Source organism: Botryllus schlosseri, chromosome 3 (genome assembly GCF_051294905.1).
Source record: "Botryllus schlosseri isolate E-star chromosome 3, Bs_hap1, whole genome shotgun sequence".
Taxonomy (NCBI): domain Eukaryota; kingdom Metazoa; phylum Chordata; class Ascidiacea; order Stolidobranchia; family Styelidae; genus Botryllus; species Botryllus schlosseri.
The window spans coordinates 6,819,213-6,838,417 of NC_137238.1; the positions used below are offsets into that span (position 1 = coordinate 6,819,213).

A 19,205-nucleotide genomic window follows, 5' to 3' on the forward strand; every position below is an offset into this window, starting at 1 on the left:
CTGGTTGCTGCCGGACTGAAGCAGATTGCTGATGTCGGAAAAGAGGAAGTGAATATTCAGAGACTTGGGTTGTCTTTTGTGTGTAGCGTTAGTGAATATTCCTAGATATTGAGAGCAGGCCGTCGGAAGTTTCGAACGGTACGACTAGCTTACTGGCTTGGGGTAGCTGGTGCTTTAGCAAACGTATTAGGACATTTACAGTGCTAATATAGAAGTTCGCTCTGGAATCTGTATGGGTACGTGGGCTGACTTCTGCTTTATCTTGCTTACCAGTAAGTGTCACTCACTCAGTAACTACTCTGAAATTGGCGCTCAACATAGATGGTCTTCCTTTATTCAAAAGCTCAAAAGTAAGCCTCTGGCCAATTCTTTGTTGTGTGAATAATTTGAGTATTTACAAAGTGTTCCCGGTAGCTTTAGCAGCTGGACAATCCAAGTCAAAGGATCTCGAATTCTTGAAAGATACCGTTAACGATCTTGGGATTCTATTGCATGATGGTGTCATTATTAATGAGAAGCATTTCAAAGTGGAAATAGATTGCATCGTATGTGACGCGCCCGCAAAAGCGATGTGCAAGAGCATTAAATATTTTTCTGGGTTCTCAAGTTGTGACAGGTGCACGACAAAAGGCAAATACATTGAGCATAGGATGACTTTTCCAGAATTCAGTCACTTGACCCCAAGCATAGTCGTTTACAGCACTAGTCTGGACAGTCGTATGGCAAGCTGTTGTTTGGTGCGACACCTGGTGGTACATGGGTCTTTTGCAGCTACACTATCGTTCGGTCAACTGCCGTTTAGGTAACTTACGTTGTTATTGTTGTGATCGTGAGCTTATTTCAAAATGGACTTGACTGAAGAAGAATTGATGAGAATATTTGACGATGTAAGTATGCAATACATCTCACTTCAGGACTTTATATGTCATGTTGTGCATTTAATTAAAGGTTGATGATGTGGACGATGCCAGCGACGACTCACTGAAGGAAGCTACTGAGCCAAGAAATGAAATAATGGTTGTTACTGTCGATTATGAAGTCGACTGTTTGAATATTCTGCAAAGTACTCTCAATCACTTGGGTGTTACACTGCAACACGGCCATCAGAAAGAAATTCTGCGAGAACTAACGGATTTGACTGCTCTTTCTAGCAAGACTGCCATGATGAGACAGTATGTCAGTATTATGACCAGGAAGTTTGGAACGCCTGAACTACCAGAAGTTACTGCCAAGCGAATTATGAAGAGTGTCATACCACAGATCATTGATGCTAGCTTCCCTAATTCGTCAGAATCTTCAGATAGTTCAAGCCAACAGCATGAAATTCAGACTGGAGCAGTTCAGTACTTGGCGGGCAGCTTATTGAAATGGGGTATCAGGAAACTAAAAGGGGAGCGTAATGCTTGGTGCCGAAGTCAGATAGATCGCTCTGTCGACCTACATCCTCTATTCGAAGGTCGCAACAGAGGTAGCCTTGTTAAACCACATAACGGCTTCACTGCTATGATTTTGCGCACCGAAGTAGTAGTTTCAAAATATCTGGGTCACAGGCATATTTGCTACGCACAGATAATCTCGTCAGTAAATCCTTCTAAATTCTTTCCTGAGGCAGATCCCATCCTACTACAAATGTTACTAAAAAGATACATTAACCTTCGGTTGCATATTAATTGCCGTGAAAAGTTGATCTCCACCCCTAAAAACAAACAGCCACAGTCCTGCAGTTTGCGGAAATCCCTAAAAATTCTTAGTAAATGATGCAAGCATTGTTACCGTATTGTTTTCATTTCACTTTATTGCTGCATATAAAAAAACAGTTGAATATTTTAGAACTACTGCTGTGTTTTATTTACGGTGGAGCAGATCCAAAGACCGCGCATTAGCAGAGAACATGGAAACGGTAGGGTTGCCTGCTCTATGACCCCTCTGACGTTGATCTCCAAAGTAGGATTCCAAGGGATCTTGATTTATCCTTCTCGGCAGTACGAACCTTGCGCCTGCAGCAAGTGTCTCACGGATTATTGCTACCATAGACTTGGTCGCCATCCGTAGTCCACTTCTGGTAGGCTTTGAAAGCAGCATTTTTTCGCGGTTCACGGATCCCATCAGAGGCCTTTTCTGCGCATTTTCCTCCCACTTGTCTAAATATCCTAAAAAGTCATTCTCCAACCAACCTAATGTACTGTCATCTGCGGTGTAATAAGGCTGACGGGATGGCTTCGGGTTCCCATGCTGGTAGCCGGCATTCACACAATCAAACCACTCATCAATATTTAAGATGAAATTTGAAAGTGCGATAAAACCTTTTTCTTGTAGAGCTTTTCCTGAAACACAAAATCATCCACTAGAATATTTTCAATTCATTTCACACTTACCAACTCTGAAGGAAAGAGTCCTTGCAGCGATGGGAACACTCATTTTTTCCCATGGACTTGGAGAGGCATGACACTCATTGAGATGGGAGAAATATCTCAAATCCCCAAGTTTTATGTCATCCTGTTGTCAATTCAATCCAAGTGCACCAAAGAAAAATATTGCCACATTATTTACTAGAGTTTTGGCTACAGTTTCTCATACCCGAATCAAATATTTAATGGGTTCCATGTAAATGTCTCCGTCATTCCACATGCTGCGAGTTGAACTCAGTAAATTATTCCTGCATGTCTTCAACAAATGCGGTGGATCGGGCAGGAAAAAGATAAATCTGTAAATAGAAGTGAAACCAATTCATCTGAAGCTCTAATTATCGATACTGAATACCTGGATGGAATCAACGGATTGACCATTCTATGAGGTATCTCATCTTCATCAGCTGACAAAGAATGGTTTACTGCTGCTCTGTTTGCTGCTAATCCATCAACTTCAAAAAGTAAACATATGGTTATATCAGGCCTACTAAGTAACATTACTATATAATTATCTATTCTTGTAAAACAGTCTAAGCGACTTTTCATATACCACTACTAAGCTGAAAAACCTTTGGCACATTTAAATTCAACTCACACACGACTCCTGCAACAACACATTTACTTTCTGCCTGTATCTCGACCAGCAAGTCCATAAGCAGGAAGAATAGCTCATTGCTGTCAATTCCTGCAGTTGGGTAGAAAGCGATAACTCCATCCAAATCTCTATTTGTGATACCTGTATAGAGTCATCCAGACTCCGGAGATTTTCATGGTCTAGAGTCATCCAGACTCCGGAGATTTTCATGGTCAGGAAATAGGAAACATTCATACCTCTTACAAAAAACGTAAGCATCTGAGTTGCAATCTGTGATGACGACTTTGACATGGTGTTGTAGCATTCATCATCAAAATCGACATATCCCGCAATATCTCCAGTAGACGAATGAAATGCAATATCCTCTGCAAATAATATATAAATTGTGTGAAATAAATTTATAAGATTGACAGCTCTTACTTCGGATGGACATTTCATCCACAGCTACCACCACCATTTTATCACATTCCTTCTCAGATTTAGATATCGCCATCCGAAGTCGTTCAGCAACACTTGCTTGAAAGCCACAGTTAGCTCTTCCATATCCTTCCATTTTATGTCTTCTCAGTGTTCGAGATGAAGGCAATACCATTATGCGCTGGAGGTGCCTGTACGCAGAGGCTGACTTGGCATACAGCACAAGACAGTATCTGTAAAGCACAAACAATACTCAAACGACAAGATTAAAATGTGCATTTCGAAAAGGCACCTAATGACTGAAGGTGGATATCTTCTTCCAAATTTTGAGCACTCAGGGAGTGCTTGTTGAGTTGTCAACCATTGTTTTAAGTATTCATCATCATTGGAGCAATTCTGAATCAGTCCCTCCATTTCGTGTGACACTTGAAGCCCTGATTCTTTCAATTCATTAACCAAATCAGGCATCCTATATTCATTAAATCAAGATTAAGTAATATGTACATCAGTGGTTTCCAGCCACACTGCTATATTCTTACTTTTTTTCTATATCCAATAACTGCAGCTTGAAGCCTCTCTTTTGAAACAGTTGTGACTACTGCCTGAGAACTCAACTTGCTGCCTTCCAATTTTTCCAATCTACGTAATTTACGAATTTGTGAGTCTTCTTGCTTCACTTTGACCTTCATACATTGATGACAAGGAGACCCAGTTGAAGATGCTGCAGCACAGTCTTTGCTGTAAAACCTGAAATTCAGTGACAATGCTCATTAATTAATGGATAGTTGCAGACACTTTTGTTAAGCTTCAAAGAATTTTTCTTACCAGAACTTCGTTTTCTGCCATCTTTTGCACCAAGGTCCATCATCCAACACTTGATCATAGCCAGAACAAGGTATGACATTAGACAAAACATTCAAATGATGGTTGATTGAATGTTCCATAATGCTGATATTTTGAGAAATATCAGGCGCATAAATGCCATCAATTGCTACACTGGCAATGAATTCACCATCAACATGATTGAGTAAAAAACTGACCGAAGGAATTGCGTGGTTATCTTCATCATGGTAAAGCATGAACTGGATCTTCGAATCATTGATTTTATGTTTGCGCCAGACGAGCATAGCAGAATTTGATAAAGCTTGTTCCACATGTGATATTGACTCATATTTTGGGCCATCATTGACTTTAGTATGATCTGGCACAATTCTGTTAGAGGGACTTTTCCGAGGCAGGGATGAACGTTCATGAGATTTTGCAGGTAGATTTAGCGTTGGCATTACTCCATACTTCAACCAGGTCTTCTTGTTAGTTGATGCAATATTTTCCTTGGTGAAATGACTCTCACATATGTGGACTTTGCCAGATTGTACTTTACTTTTAAATTCAGATGAATAGCGATATCGAAAGAGCACCTTGATACAAGAAACATACAACTATAAATTATGTCGTTTGCGAGGAACTGTATAGTGCTGACCCACCTGATGGAATTGTGAAGCCCATTCTTCAGTTTTTACGCCGAATCGCTTTTTGTGGCCGGATGGAACTAAATATAACTTATGACCTGTTCCAAAGCAGTTCGTGCAACCAGGTATGCAACAGTAAGCACCATTTCTTTTCACAGCAGCCATTGCTTAATAACCAGTAACTCGATAATATGTGCAATTTAACAACAAGAGCCCAGTTCTCGAACGACGCCAACAACAACAACCCACGTACCGCTTGGTGTCGCTGCAGTAAAGACGAGTGAACGGGAAAACGTACGCAGTGTCCAGACTAGTGCTGTAAACGACTATGCCCCAAGGACTGATTCATCTTTCCGCCAGTAAATTGACACAAATCATCATACTGGTTATTCTCCTTTCTGTGACCTGCCAATAGATATGATTGCGTCATTTTCTGTAGACTATATGCACTGTGTGTGTCTCGGAGTTATGAGACGGCTGTTAAAAATATGGACGGATTATAGGGTCTAGGATAGTTAACTAAATCTGTTTTCATATTTTGATTTCAGATAATTGGATTCAGCTCAGTCGGAGGCGACAATGTAGGGCAAACTGTTCGATTAATCTTGAAAAAGGTCGCTAACGCTGGAGTATGGAGTTGCTACAGCCGCATTGGCAAAAATGCAAAAGAGGCTTTCAGCAACTTGGCTTTGGACAAGATCATATATAGTGAGGAGCATTTATGATAATCCGAGAACATGTCATTAGGCCCATTTACATGGCGGTTTAAGTCAGCTTCGAAGCTGACTCGTCGATCCGACTCTCTCGTATTCGATGAAAAGAAAAAGGCAAACTGCTTCAAGTCGACTCGAGCCTCAAGCTGTCGTGTAAGGTGGTTTACGATCGGCTTGAGCTTTGGGCGATTTTCGTTCGCCGGCTCTGTGTTTTGCCGCGCGGGCTCTTGGCATCGTAATTCATGTTTTTCATCTGTTGTTGAGAAATTGGGCAAACATGGCAAGAAAAAGTGGGTTTACTTTGTAAGTGCTCGCATGTTTACGATGGTATATATGAAATACACCAGTACCGGTGTAGCAACCGTGCTAGTTTATGACAGTTTTACTAGCGATTCCCTATGTGTCCTTTGATATTTGACTGCAACGCTTCGATCTGTAGTATCCTAGTTTCTTTCATCAGTTACATAAAATAGCGAACAAGGTAAAAAACGTTATATCTGTATTTCTACTTCTCAGACTACAGTTCAGAAGATATGTGGATTGTACCGGTGTTACAATTCGACTACGACATGCATAGTGAACCGATTGAAGAAGCGCTGGTGCAGTGTGCAAGTGCATGTTCATTGTGCAATGTGCATTGTACAGTACATCGATGCGGGAAGACATAAACGATGGCTGCATTTCGTACATACTGTTTCACTTGCGGAATTGATGCGAGTGCGCGTATGATGGGATAGAGCTGTTGTCTCTCCCGGGAGGATGATATGGAGATTTGTGACTGGTGATGATGCAGGGCAGCAGTGTTGGGGATTATTGCTTTGTTTCTAGTCCTGCTGATATGATGTGGTCGTGCGGGTGTTCACGATTTTCAGCTTGCCGTTTCGATATTGTTGAACAGATGCAGTTGAACAGATTGTATATTTATGGTAGCCTATGTGTTTGTTGTGAGGGTGCTGAAATTATCACTTATCTCAAAGTTAAATTGGGGGGTAGCAATTTAGTAGTAGTGCTCTATATTGCTGGCAATTATTTAAGAGATTCTTGCTATTGTTTATTACTTCCTTTTTTGTATATCTTGCCGACAAGAAGCTTCAATAAAGTGTCTACAGTAGTCGGTGCATATGGAGTATACCATACATGAGGAAGTCTGTTACAGAGGAGCGGCTAACCAACTAGAGGTCACATGCGGTTTGCAAGTGGATCACTTGAGTGCTAATGACCTTATTTTAATCGCATCGACAAGTGATGCCTAAAATATCAAAACAGTCGTCATACTCCCGGCCACTCCACGACGCCGAAAAAGCTAGCTGATAACTGCTACTTGTTGTTTTCCTCTACAATCATGATATGAACAAGATTCTTTTCCTCTACAAATATCGATATTATTAGTATGTCATCATCCTCGTTAATTTCGTCGATAAGAAACGTTTAAGAGTAGGCTACGGCCAAACACACATTTGCCGTTGTAGCATAGCCCGCCAGACTTACTACGAATCCATATTTGTAAGAGGCAAAGCGAAACCCGTTCATCCACGATACAGCTTTGTGAACGATCATGTAAACAGGGCCCTTTTACGAGTCAGCTCGGAGATGACGCGTGACGTCACCGGAGACGACTTGAACGCCAAGTCGAGTCGAGCATGTAACCAGGCCTATTGTTCGACCTTTGTTTTATACGCCCATGTCCCTAATGAGGCTGGATCAGTGGTTTCCAACCGGGGGAATCCCCACTATGTGAAGAGGGAATCTGGCTTTAGCCAGTGCAGACAAGATAATTTTATAAACGGAGCAGTCATGAGAAATATGCAGCATTTGAAATAACTTGTTCCATGCTTTGTGTTTACCATAGAATGGAGGGTGAATCACGAAGTCTATAACACGCCACTAGGAAACATGCTGAGTAAAAACGACTGGGAACAACTGTGCTAGATATACTGAGCATTTTAACTGAACTTGAATATGATTTTTGTTTGTTATTTTATCAAAAATGTTTCACGAAGTTGAATGACTGCCAAACAAAATGTTAATGATAATACCTTTAGGAGCTTGCAAAAAGATCCATGGCAGGAGTATCTCTGAAAAAAATTACATTCGTGTAGTGGCCGAGGCACTGCCGCATTTTCCCAGCCAGAAAGGGGGATCTCGATGGAAGGTTTGATTTCAATTTATGCTCTTGACATCATCAATCGACTGCTGTAATTAAACACTTTTATATATTTATAAAGCTATGCCTGGTACTCGGATGCCCTTTCTCTCAATCAGTTAGCTGCCAAATAACTGATTTATTTGGATTGTTGAATTGATCATTTTTGACAATGTGAAGAAATTTTAGTCAAAAATTCTTTTTGTGTTAGTGGCTGTTTTCAAAGATTGCTGAAGTAGTCATCGTTGATCTTGATAATCAAGTAGAAGTGACGATTGAAGTCAGTTCTCTAGTCAAGAATTCTTTTTTTGTTAGTGGCTGTTTTCAAAGATTGCTGAAGTAGTCATCGTTGATCTTGATAATCAAGTAGAAGTGACGATTGAAGTCAGTTCTCTAGTCAAGAATTTTTTTTGTGTTGGTGGCTGTTTTCAAAGAGTGCTGAAGTAGTCATCGTTGATCTTGATAATCAAGTAGAAGTGGCGATTGAAGTCAGTTCTCTAGTCAAGAATTCTTTTTGTGTTAGTGGCTGTTTTCAAGGAGTGCTGAAGTAGTCATCGTTGATCTTGATAATCAAGTAGAAGTGGCGATTGAAGTCAGTTCTCTAGTGAAGAATTCTTTTTGTGTTAGTGGCTGTTTTTAAAGAGTGCTGAAGTAGTCATCGTTGATCTTGATAATCAAGTAGAAGTGACGATTGAAGTCAGTTCTCTAGTCAAGAATTCTTTTTTTGTTAGTGGCTGTTTTCAAAGATTGCTGAAGTAGTCATCGTTGATCTTGATAATCAAGTAGAAGTGGCGATTGAAGTCAGTTCTCTAGTCAAGAATTCTTTTTGTGTTAGTGGCTGTTTTCAAGGAGTGCTGAAGTAGTCATCGTTGATCTTGATGATCAAGTAGAAGTGGCGATTGAAGTCAGTTCTCTAGTGAAGAATTCTTTTTGTGTTAGTGGCTGTTTTTAAAGAGTGCTGAAGTAGTCATCGTTGATCTTGATAATCAAGTAGAAGTGACGATTGAAGTCAGTTCTCTAGTCAAGAATTCTTTTTTTGTTAGTGGCTGTTTTCAAAGATTGCTGAAGTAGTCATCGTTGATCTTGATAATCAAGTAGAAGTGGCGATTGAAGTCAGTTCTCTAGTCAAGAATTCTTTTTGTGTTAGTGGCTGTTTTCAAGGAGTGCTGAAGTAGTCATCGTTGATCTTGATAATCAAGTAGAAGTGGCGATTGAAGTCAGTTCTCTAGTGAAGAATTCTTTTTGTGTTAGTGGCTGTTTTTAAAGAGTGCTGAAGTAGTCATCGTTGATCTTGATAATCAAGTAGAAGTGACGATTGAAGTCAGTTCTCTAGTCATATAATATTAAAAAATATAATAATAAAACTTGAAAACTTGAGTGGAAATAGTTCAGAATCAAATCCATTTTAGTAAGTATGGGCGAAAAAAATGTAGGAGTCATTCGTTACTCGCTACCTCTGCCATTTTCGCAGTACGAATGTCTTAGCTATTAATCGTCATTTTCATTTTATTTCTGCAGGGTGTTGAAAAGAAAAGGCCGCAGGGTTATTTATCCAGCTCATCAGAAGATGAAACCTGATGATACGGACTGTTTTCAGTTTCTTTCTTCGTACATTCGTTCGTTTGTTCGTTTCATTTTTTACAACGGCATTATTGCCAATTCGTTTACAATTAAATTAACACAAATGTGATTAATATGTAGTAGATAATGTGGTGTGTGTACGCAGCCGTGATCAGGTTATGCCCAGTGGTAGAAAACAGGTTATTATATCAGGATCTTCTTCTAATGTAGGATCTACATTCTAATCACCATGTTTAAAGGCTGTAGCATCTGCATAATATTTACATTATTGAAGGACATGGAAAAGACATTGAATTCAGTCGACACAAAATCCCCCTTTCTACGACCTGCCGAGATGTAATATCTACTATATCGGGCTCGGCTTTCTACATCTTTAGTCTGTACTGTGTTTACTGGGACGGTACAAAGTAGCCTATCCTCAACAATTGCTAATTTCACACATGAATATGTCAGCCTCGTTTATCCAGCCCGGAATAATACAATCTTTGCTTTGCTAATAACTTGACGGGTTTATAAATGTAAGCAAGCCGCAATCTATGGAATCCTAATTTCCACGGCACTTTAGCCTTAAAGATTCTGTCCTCCAGATCAGTGGTAGGCAGCCTGTAGTTAGTATAGTTTCGCAGAAACTTGTACCAAAATCAGTTTTATTTGACAAAATATACCAGCGAATAGTGGCGAGATCGCGCAGTGGTATAATCCGCGGCTAGCGCAGTGGTATAATCCGCGGCTGCAACACCAATGGGTTCGAGTCCGACAGAGGTCAACTTCCTAATTCCGATACCTAAGTGTTGGAGGTTTACCTAGGCTCCTCCTCGCCACCTCATCCGCGTCAGCGGTGTCTTACAAAAGCCTAGAGGTTGGCCGTGCTATATATAAGTCGGCAGTTACGGAAAATAAGAAGAATATCGGCCTGGTGTAAATGACCATAGTAGTCGACAAACACCATGAATACCCCAAAACAAACAAACAAATACCAGCAAATAGCAACGAGAAATCGTACAAGTCGAACAAAAATGTACTATTACGCGTTATTGAAATTTGCATTCAAAATCCCTATCAAACTCGGCGACAATTTCACTGTTAACTTCAGAGCTAAGTAGTAGACTCTAGAACAGTATGTATTTCGAGGCACCGGATTCGCAACTGTACGACGCATCTTCGCAGACGTCTTCAAAATATATTTGATATGCCGACTTTTCCATGTCTTGAAATGCACAGGAACTGCGGGCACAATCTGTCTCATCATAAATCTTCTGTCATCTCTTCCGCTTTCGCAGATAGCTCGATGAAATCTTTCCCATCATGCCTTTGAAACTTCTCGAGATCGGGAACTAAGCTGATAAATTAGTGTATGTACTGCGTTCCAGCGACTTCGCGATCCAATCCAGTCGAACGAATCCGTTGGTTGAGGTTGACTTGATCCCTTCGTCCCTACGCCTGCAAGAATCGGCCCGCGTTGGTCGAATCAACATCCCCCGCTCGTTCCAACCTGTGATAATGTCATCCGTCTCCTTCAGAGTTAGACAGTTTCCTGGGACCGGTACAGGTTCCGAAGGCAGTTTTTCCAGTGTATTTGGTGGAAGTTGTAAATTTTGCGAACTATAACTGCAAGAATTGGCCCGCGTTGGTCGAATCGACATCCCCCGCTCGTTCCAACCTGCGATAATGTCATCCGTCTCCTTCAGAGTTGGACAGTTTCCTGGGACCGGTACAGGTTCAGAAGGCAGTCTTTCCGGTGTATCTGGTGGAACTTGTAAATTTGGCGAACTATAACTGCAAGACTTGGCCCGCGTTGGTCGAATCAAAATCCCCCGCTCGTTCCAACCTGCGATAATGTCATCCGTCTCCTTCAGAGTTGGACAGTTTCCTGGGACCGGTACAGGTTCCGAAGGCAGTTTTTCCAGTGTATTTGGTGGAAGTTATAAATTTTGCGAACTATAACTGCAAGAATTGGCCCGCGTTGGTCGAATCGACATCCCCCGCTCGTTCCAACCTGCGATAATGTCATCCGTCTCCTCCAGAGTTGGACAGTTTCCTGGGACCGGTACAGGTTCAGAAGGCAGTCTTTCCGGTGTATCTGGTGGAACTTGTGAATTTGGCGAACTATAACTGCAAGACTTGGCCCGCGTTGGTCGAATCAAAATCCCCCGCTCGTTCCAACCTGCGATAATGTCATCCGTCTCCTTCAGAGTTGGACAGTTTCCTGGGACCGGTACAGATTCAGAAGGCAGTCTTTCCGGTGTATTTGGTGGAACTTGTAACTTTTGCGAACTATAACTGCAAGACTTGGCCCGCGTTGGTTGAATCAAAATCCCCCGCTCGTTCCAACCTGCGATAATGTCATCCGTCTCCTCCAGAGTTGGACAGTTTCCTGGGACCGGTACAGATTCAGAAGGCAGTCTTTCCGGTGTATTTGGTGGAACTTGTAAATTTTGCGAACTATAACTGCAAGACTTGGCCCGCGTTGGTCGAATCAAAATCCCCCGCTCGTTCCAACCTGCGATAATGTCATCCGTCTCCTTCAGAGTTGGACAGTTTCCTGGGACCGGTACAGATTCAGAAGGCAGTCTTTCCGGTGTATTTGGTGGAACTTGTAACTTTTGCGAACTATAACTGCAGCAGTCTCCTTCTTGGCATAGAAGCCAGCGTTCCGCACTGTGTGGATCCTTCGCCAAAATAGATTTGTTTGAACCCATGCCTGTGGAACTGTCGGATCCGTATCTCTCTTGCAATACGTTCAGAATAAGTACGCTCTTTCAGTTGAGGCGACTTTTATGCCGCGTTTTGGGATTCGACACAGGTGCGCTTCTTAGTGCTATCTTCGAAAGCGCAGACCTTGCCGCCATTTTCTAATCAAACGCTTCGCAATTCCAATCATATCAATTCTTGATGATAATAATGTCTGGGAATCGTATAGCATATGATTAAGTTTGAGGAAGCGCGATAAACTCAATTGTATGATGTTGATTCGCCTTGCTTCTTATGCCCTGATAACGCTCTTCAGCAGTGGTTCTCAACCGAGGATCGCGATGGGTCTGCAAAGCATTTTCAGGGGTTACTCGAATAATTTGATAATTTAATTTGTAATTAATTTTCCAAATTAGGAAAAATCATAAGGCAATTTCGCTTCATAACTATAACTTTTGTACTCACAACAGCAGCATTGCCGCCTGAGATGAAATATCCTACTGTGCAAACTCATTCCCTTTGCCAAATTGCGAATAGCCTACTGTTGCACTCGTATATCTGTTCAGAGATGTATTGTCGGGATTTGTGAAAAATAAAAAGTTGGATTTGAAGTTGACAGTCTTAGCATATTAACACAGTCTTAGCATATTAGGGAATAGTCATATGAAACATAAGTCTGACCCAATAAAGGGACTGAAACCTCGCCAGGAAACACATTTTCTCCAGTGATATACATAGCGACTATTCCAGACTAACTTCATGATGAGCTTCTGGATAAAAATGACTAGGTTGGATGTGATATGTTCATTAGAAAATCTGTATATGTTCATTAGAAAATCTGTTTGTCAATTTCGGTGCCATATATGTTTCGAGCGATCATACCTAAAGGGATCGTCGGAAGCGCTATGAGATTACCATGTATGTTTAGTCTGTTTCACTCGGCAGTTCTGTCTATATGCTGCAGCAGTAGTGTGTAGACCTTGGTTGTCCTGTACTGTTGCAAGCTCTTCAAATCACAGCAGGTTCTCTGACACGTATGTATTTGCGTAGAAATACGTGGAACGACAAGAAAAGACGTTCGTCCTAGTAGCGGTTAAATGAGTCTGACATTACGTGATCAAACGATCTAGTTAAACTACAGTAGTACGAAACAGTGGTTGTAACTTTTAGTCAATGAGGGAAACGAATTGCGGGCAATGTCATGAAGTATTTAGCCAATAGGTATACGGATCACGAAATACTCGCGACATGGAAAAGGCAGCGATCGATGAAGTGCATTTATTGAAGAAATAACCCGAAGTGGTGTCATTGTACTCATGGGTACATGTATAAGATTGTAGAAGTATCATAGGAATCTCTTCATCAGGCCTTCCAAGATGGGCCCGCAACTTCTGTTGCACAGTTGGTCGCGACCACTCCGTCTTCGTCCGAGTCCTGTGGAATTATTGTTAACGTCTCTAATGGATCTACTTCAACACAGATTACACATGCGTTAATACCGTTATCTCTTGCGTGCTGCCGTTGAACATTTGCTGAAGGTCCGCTTCCGTAATGGGGTTTATCTTATTACGTCCAGATAATAATGCTTCTGCGCTGTCGCATTGGCCGCCCTGTAATAGTATACCGTGAGTTGTCACTCCATATTGCTGCGTCGAATCCGTTGTGGGTACGAGTAATGAGTATTACTTATGGCAGTGCTCACCTCTCCAAAGTCGTCGTCTTCCTCATCGAATATGAACAACAATTGTGCCTCCGTCAGACCGGCGAACAGCTGATGGTTATGCGTAGCGGCTTCTTCGCAGTTAACACCAGATCTCGTGTTACGCGTCTCTACCATAACAGACGGGCCCTGTTCATAAAGAACTAATGCTGACAATTGCCATGCTACTGCAATCAGTCACTAACCGTTGTTACGGCGGATACTTCTGTCATTTCCAAATCGTTCGGGCCATCGGTGTCTGAGTTGGGACAAGGCAGCCACATCGACATCCTGTTTGGAAAAAAGAGCAAGCTGACGTTCGTTAGTAATTGTGTAAAGTACTTTCATCAAAGGGGAAGGGCAGCTGAAAGAATGGAAATATGGAACATTCCGAAGTGGGCTCACCTCGTCAGTCGAGCAATCGTAAGACACAATAGACGCCACATGAGGATTTGTCGTAGCGGTGACGTGGGTCGGATGAATCGGTGAGACGCAGGCTGCTGCTATCGGATCAACAGGCAACTCCGCTGGCGCCTGAATAAGCCGTTGTGAACATATGATATGAGAGGAAATTATTATTGGTTGCGTCATCCATACTAACGTCTTTCGACATGTCCGACGTGAACGGGCGTTTGTCAGTCATGCCTGGTCTATGGTCATTCAGCGCGGCCGGTTTGACCACTACTTCACCGACTTGCTGCCGCCTTCATGTTCACGGATTACTCGGATTGCGCGCAGCCATGACTTGTGCGTTCATGCGTCGAGCCTACATATCGAAGAAGGAATACTATGTGCATATTAGACGGATACGACGAACGTATTGCAGAGCTAGGAGACAACGCGAATGGAGTGCGAATGAGCAGCGTAAGTACGATGTGCGTAAAAATTTACCTCTTCCCGCATGGATACATCAGCAGGAACGACACGTCGTTGCTCCACGATGCGTAGTCCTTTATTGCCATCATCATGCGCAGCAGCATATCGATATTCCTATTACATGTGCATGATGATTAAACTCGTTAGCTATCCCACGGTGATGATATAGTTTACCCAATGGGTAGGTCGCACACCGGTTACGCTGTGTCCTAGGTAATGCTATTGGACTGCATGTCGGTAAGCTGTTTGCCCAGTGCATTGGGTCGGCCTGAGTCGACCACAGTAACATATGTTATGAATTTTCGTCACTTGTTCTAGATAAGTGATATAACGAATGAATTGTCGTCACTTGTTCTAGATAAGTGCCCAAGGTTCGATAATACTCATATATTCTTACTTGTCATGCCACTACAATGCAACAGTAGCTTTCGATCAAGACTAGATTCAGTAATTTCTGGACTTGAGGAAGATTACTTTCGGATTGCCAGAAATCCTACAGCCGCTTATGTAAAAGAATTCTCCACTCCAGCTTCAGCAAAGTGGAACAAACTGTAAAATCAGTCTTTGCCATTACATGTTTAATTTATATATTGCAACCCTATACTACTCAATTTCGAAAATTCAATAACAATGTAAAAACTTGATATCAAGAGCACAGTAGCAACTTATGAAATTGGCAATAATTGATGTTCTAATGTTGCTGTAATCTAAGTAGATTATGGTATTAATGTGGCAATATTTTGTTATGTGAAATGATCGTGAAATAAAAGTGGAATATTCAAATTTCTATTTACCAAATTTGAAATTACTTCAATATCATGATCTACTTAAATCACAGACTTGCAAACTTCCAAAAACAAAGGTCAAACATTAAAAACGAAATTTACCACATGTGTGAAATTTTACGATTAAATTCAATGTTACAAAAATGACATACTGGTAGCACAGTTTGCTTTACTGATGACTTAATTCAGCAAGCTTAACACATTATTTTTGTGCCTACAGTCAACTTACTGACAACAAACTTATTGTTCAAAATCAAAAGAACTTTCAACGAAACTTGATGAATTGAGAACATTTTATGGAGAAAACCCCTGTGGCGCTCTTCTGTTGCGCTGGCTGCGCCTTGGCGAAGAAGTTGCTACTGCAGGCGGGTTTGGCATGACTGGTGCCTGTACCCCAATGGATCTTGTTGCATGGAGCACAAGTGCACTCACTCCTTCTATTTGGGTACATAATATAGTCGTAGGTTGAGTTGAACATCAGTCACCGGTGGCCCATCTTCTATATGAAATTTTATCTTATTGGGTTCGTATTGAAATGACACTGCCGACATGATTCTGAAAAGAAAAAAAAATGATATATGCGTTAGAGAATAATCATTGAATAATCATTTCTGTTCAGATTGACATAACTTGTACTATTATAGCAAACAGGAATTTACATTACAATAATCAACCACTGTTCACCAACCTCGTTCTTACTTTCAAAGTCATTGGTACCTTGTCGGTGCAATGGTGCAATATTTCTCTAAATTATTTTTTAAATGATCTGCACACCTGACATGACGAGCCGACGGGAAACAGTTCTTAAATGCAGAGTGGATCGCAACCTCGTCATCTGTTCCATACCTCAGGAATCGGTGATCTTTCAAAGAGTTCGCAGATGAGAAAAAAATGTGAAACTTCTTATTCTTGAATTTGAATGAACTAATATTGAACCTGGGAAAATTGGATGACATTGCGCGTCTGTTTTAATAATCGATAAATTCTTATATACAGTTGCCATAACATAGACATCTTTATCTAAATTATAAGTCGATTGTCGATTCCAAGTACTGTATGCCCTGGCGCACAAAATCGCTTGACGTTTTAAATCTGTTCTTTAATATATAATATTATCGAAACAGATTCTGTCTTACTGGATCTAACATCGTGAACAAATGGATGGCTAAATACCATGCCCAATACTGATTGTAGTCATCTGCCAGTGATTTATTTGAAGTAACGCTGTTACTTTTCCTGTAGTTATAAATTTGCTGTAAATTCTTTGGCCCATCTAATAAATCATTCCTACTCTCGCATAATAATTTGGTTCATCTTTTTTTGGGTGGCAATCGGTCCGAAGTTGATTTCAGATGGTCCCGTACTTCATTCTATGTTCGAACATATATACCTCTGGATTTTGAATTGCCCTGCTTTTTGTACCCTGGAAATTTCCCAGTATATTCTGCTATTGCACAGACACCCTCAATCCGCGATATCCTTCTCCCGTTTGTGTTGTTTGCTATAAGGTTTGTATATTAGCTAGTGATTCCGATTATGTCATCGTGAGCCAAATTTTTAATAGGAGTGAAGTTCGGTTGACCGCCAATTTTTTTTTTATTCTACCAAAAATTCCTTCAAGTTTATGAATAGGTGGCGAGATAGCGCAGCGGTATAATCCACGGATGCAACTCCAATGGGCGCGGGTTCGAGTCCGACTGAGGTCGACTTCCTATACCTAAGTGTTGGAGGTTTACCTAGGCTCCTCCTCGCCACCTCATCCGCGTCAGCGGTGTCTTACAAAAGCCTAGAGGTGGGCCGTGCTATAAGTCGGCAGTTACGCAAGAAGAATATCGGCCTGATGTAAATGACCATAGTCGTCGACAAACACCATGAATACCCTAAAACAAACAAACTTTTATGAATGTTTTCCTTGTTTTTCTTCAAATAATAATTGTAGGTTAAAGTACATTTTCCCAAGCCCCACAGTCATCAGTAAAATTCCTTTCAAGTCCATAAACTTTGCATTGTTTGTTGTCTTTGAAGGAGACATACATATATACATCTTACATAATATATGCATCTTACATAACATAAACGTTAATTTTGAGGATGAATTATGCAACTAACCTACAATGCGTGGTTACGATGGACATCCCATCTCGATTACGGTTAACAATAGAACCACGCCAAGTTAATATTGCGTATATCCATTGCATACGTAACGACACTTGAATGGTGCTCCTGGACTGTATTCCAAGCTCCTCTTTTCTTTCAGATGCGATCTGGACCGCGTTTGCGACGAGCACGCCACATTGGCCAACAGGCGGCTGAGGCCCGACCTCATCCTAGCGGATCGTTGGCGGGTCTTGGTCATCGATGGGGTGTGCCTCTTCGAGAATGGAGTAGCCAGCATGGACGCTGCCGTTGCGCTGAAACACGCAAAGTACAAGGACCTCTGTGAGTCTCTCCGCCTTTTCGTAATTTCGCAGGTTACAAGGTGTCTCCATCACTCTCAGAATCAAGTATGCGTAGCGGTCGGCGGCCGCGAACATTTGTATCCGAAGCGGTGTCACATCTTGGCACACGGGAACACTGTATTATAATTATAGAAATCAAAACATACGTTAATATGACTAGCATACTGTGAACAGCTGAAAGAAAAACGCGCGAGCGTGATTGCGTATGCCTAATACGCACCGGTGAGTTAAACCACGTACAGTCGCATTATTATATTCCTGATAAAATGTGCGGCTTAGTTGTCCCGTGTAATAGTACTATGATAATAACCCAACGATACGTGACTGCATCAATATGACTGACCCGGCCGGTGGATGAAAAGCGGGATTTGAGGGCACATGCGTTGGTCTAGCGTCGTTCAACCACCCGTCGCTAATAACCCGCAGATTCTCCTCATCCATCATGTTATTGAGGCACTGCTGGTAGTCAGATACAGTGCGAAACTGATCAGCACATAAGTCTTGTTCTAAATCCGGCATTTCTTCGCTGGCAAGTTTGTTAACGAGGCTGTCTAGTATGAGCTCGCACGTTGCGCTACAAATTGACCGCCTTCTGGTACGCGGGACGAATTCTGCAGCAAATTCCAAACTATAAAACGCCGTCCCACGCCTCGCGCTGTTCCCCGCACTCGACCAGTAGTGCGAAGGGTTCTACCAATTTTTTCTATCAAGTTGTAAAATTATACCATAACTGTAAATGCTTTCCACAATTACCAACCGGTTCGACCCGTGGGTTTTGGCCGACCATGACGCATGAAACATTTGCTTAACGGCCGCCATCATGCCAGAATGACCCCAAAATGACCGGCCTGCGTCATCGCTTTTCAACACACGAGAGTGCGCGCGAGCCCATGTGTAATTGACCCACACCCGAGGCGTCGTGTGGAAGTAGACTAGAAATACGCGGCGGAAATAAAATATCGCATAGTAAAGGTTTTTCCCGCCTCGGGCGTACCCTTAAATATTATATGAGAAGCAAACGTTACGCCATTACCGCGAGCCTCGATGACAGCGCACAAGAGACATGCCATGGTCTGTGACCGATTTAGAGTTTGTCCCGTATACGTAGCGCACACAACCCGATGATCTATAATATCGTTAATCATCTGGACGCCCTCCGCCACCGTTGTAGTGGTCGCGCGAAGGCGAAGCCTCCACGCCAATGGAGCACGGTGGTGTCGAACGCCAAACAGTCTGCGGCCACTAGTGGAAGCTCCTGTTCACGAGAGGCTGACACCGTGTAGCCTCTCTTGTCTGTGAGATGAAATTCCCATTCGCCAAACGGTGGCTTCTCTTCGAATTCGATGTAACCCTGGCTGACGGCATGGAG

The 19,205-nt window shown here is 41.9% G+C and overlaps 3 protein-coding genes and 2 long non-coding RNA genes across 5 annotated transcripts in view; 3 read left to right on the forward strand and 2 right to left on the reverse strand.

Annotated features, from left to right (window-relative positions):
- LOC145436579 (cytochrome P450 3A11-like) overlaps positions 1 to 19,205 on the reverse strand; it is a 171,369-nt gene that overhangs the window by 97,042 nt on the left and 55,122 nt on the right. The gene's annotated exons all lie outside the window — the stretch shown is intronic.
- LOC145435687 (uncharacterized) lies at positions 695 to 1,758 on the forward strand. The gene is made up of 2 exons (XM_080312985.1): positions 695 to 887; positions 949 to 1,758. Exons 1-2 carry the CDS (start codon positions 846 to 848, stop codon positions 1,756 to 1,758), a joined length of 852 nt encoding a protein of 283 aa, XP_080169111.1. The 5' UTR covers positions 695 to 845.
- LOC145435549 (uncharacterized) lies at positions 2,951 to 5,106 on the reverse strand. Its single transcript, XM_080312822.1, has 7 exons — positions 4,905 to 5,106; positions 4,246 to 4,838; positions 3,960 to 4,167; positions 3,713 to 3,894; positions 3,424 to 3,653; positions 3,240 to 3,368; positions 2,951 to 3,144 (listed from the first exon to the last, which is right to left on the reverse strand). The coding sequence occupies exons 1-7, from the start codon at positions 5,052 to 5,054 to the stop codon at positions 2,951 to 2,953; spliced, it is 1,686 nt and encodes a 561-aa protein (XP_080168948.1). The 5' UTR covers positions 5,055 to 5,106.
- On the forward strand, positions 5,474 to 9,439 carry LOC145435689 (uncharacterized). Its single transcript, XR_013913955.1, has 2 exons — positions 5,474 to 5,597; positions 9,264 to 9,439. It is a non-coding gene; the product is annotated as an uncharacterized LOC145435689 (long non-coding RNA).
- LOC145435688 (uncharacterized) lies at positions 5,623 to 6,271 on the forward strand. The gene is made up of 2 exons (XR_013913954.1): positions 5,623 to 5,905; positions 6,119 to 6,271. It is a non-coding gene; the product is annotated as an uncharacterized LOC145435688 (long non-coding RNA).

What these genes read in the sequence shown, in the direction of transcription:
- LOC145435687 (XM_080312985.1), top strand. Translation starts at nt 846, where the DNA reads ATGGACTTGACTGAAGAAGAATTGATGAGAATATTTGACGAT. An exon ending in TGATGAGAATATTTGACGAT is followed by an intron (nt 888 to 948) that starts GTAAGTATGCAA and finishes ATTTAATTAAAG; the next exon opens with GTTGATGATGTGGACGATGC.
- LOC145435549 (XM_080312822.1), bottom strand. Translation starts at nt 5,054, where the DNA reads ATGGCTGCTGTGAAAAGAAATGGTGCTTACTGTTGCATACCTGGTTGC. An exon ending in GGATGAAATGTCCATCCGAA is followed by an intron (nt 3,369 to 3,423) that starts GTAAGAGCTGTC and finishes TATTATTTGCAG; the next exon opens with AGGATATTGCATTTCATTCG. An exon ending in GCTTACGTTTTTTGTAAGAG is followed by an intron (nt 3,145 to 3,239) that starts GTATGAATGTTT and finishes GACTCTATACAG; the next exon opens with GTATCACAAATAGAGATTTG.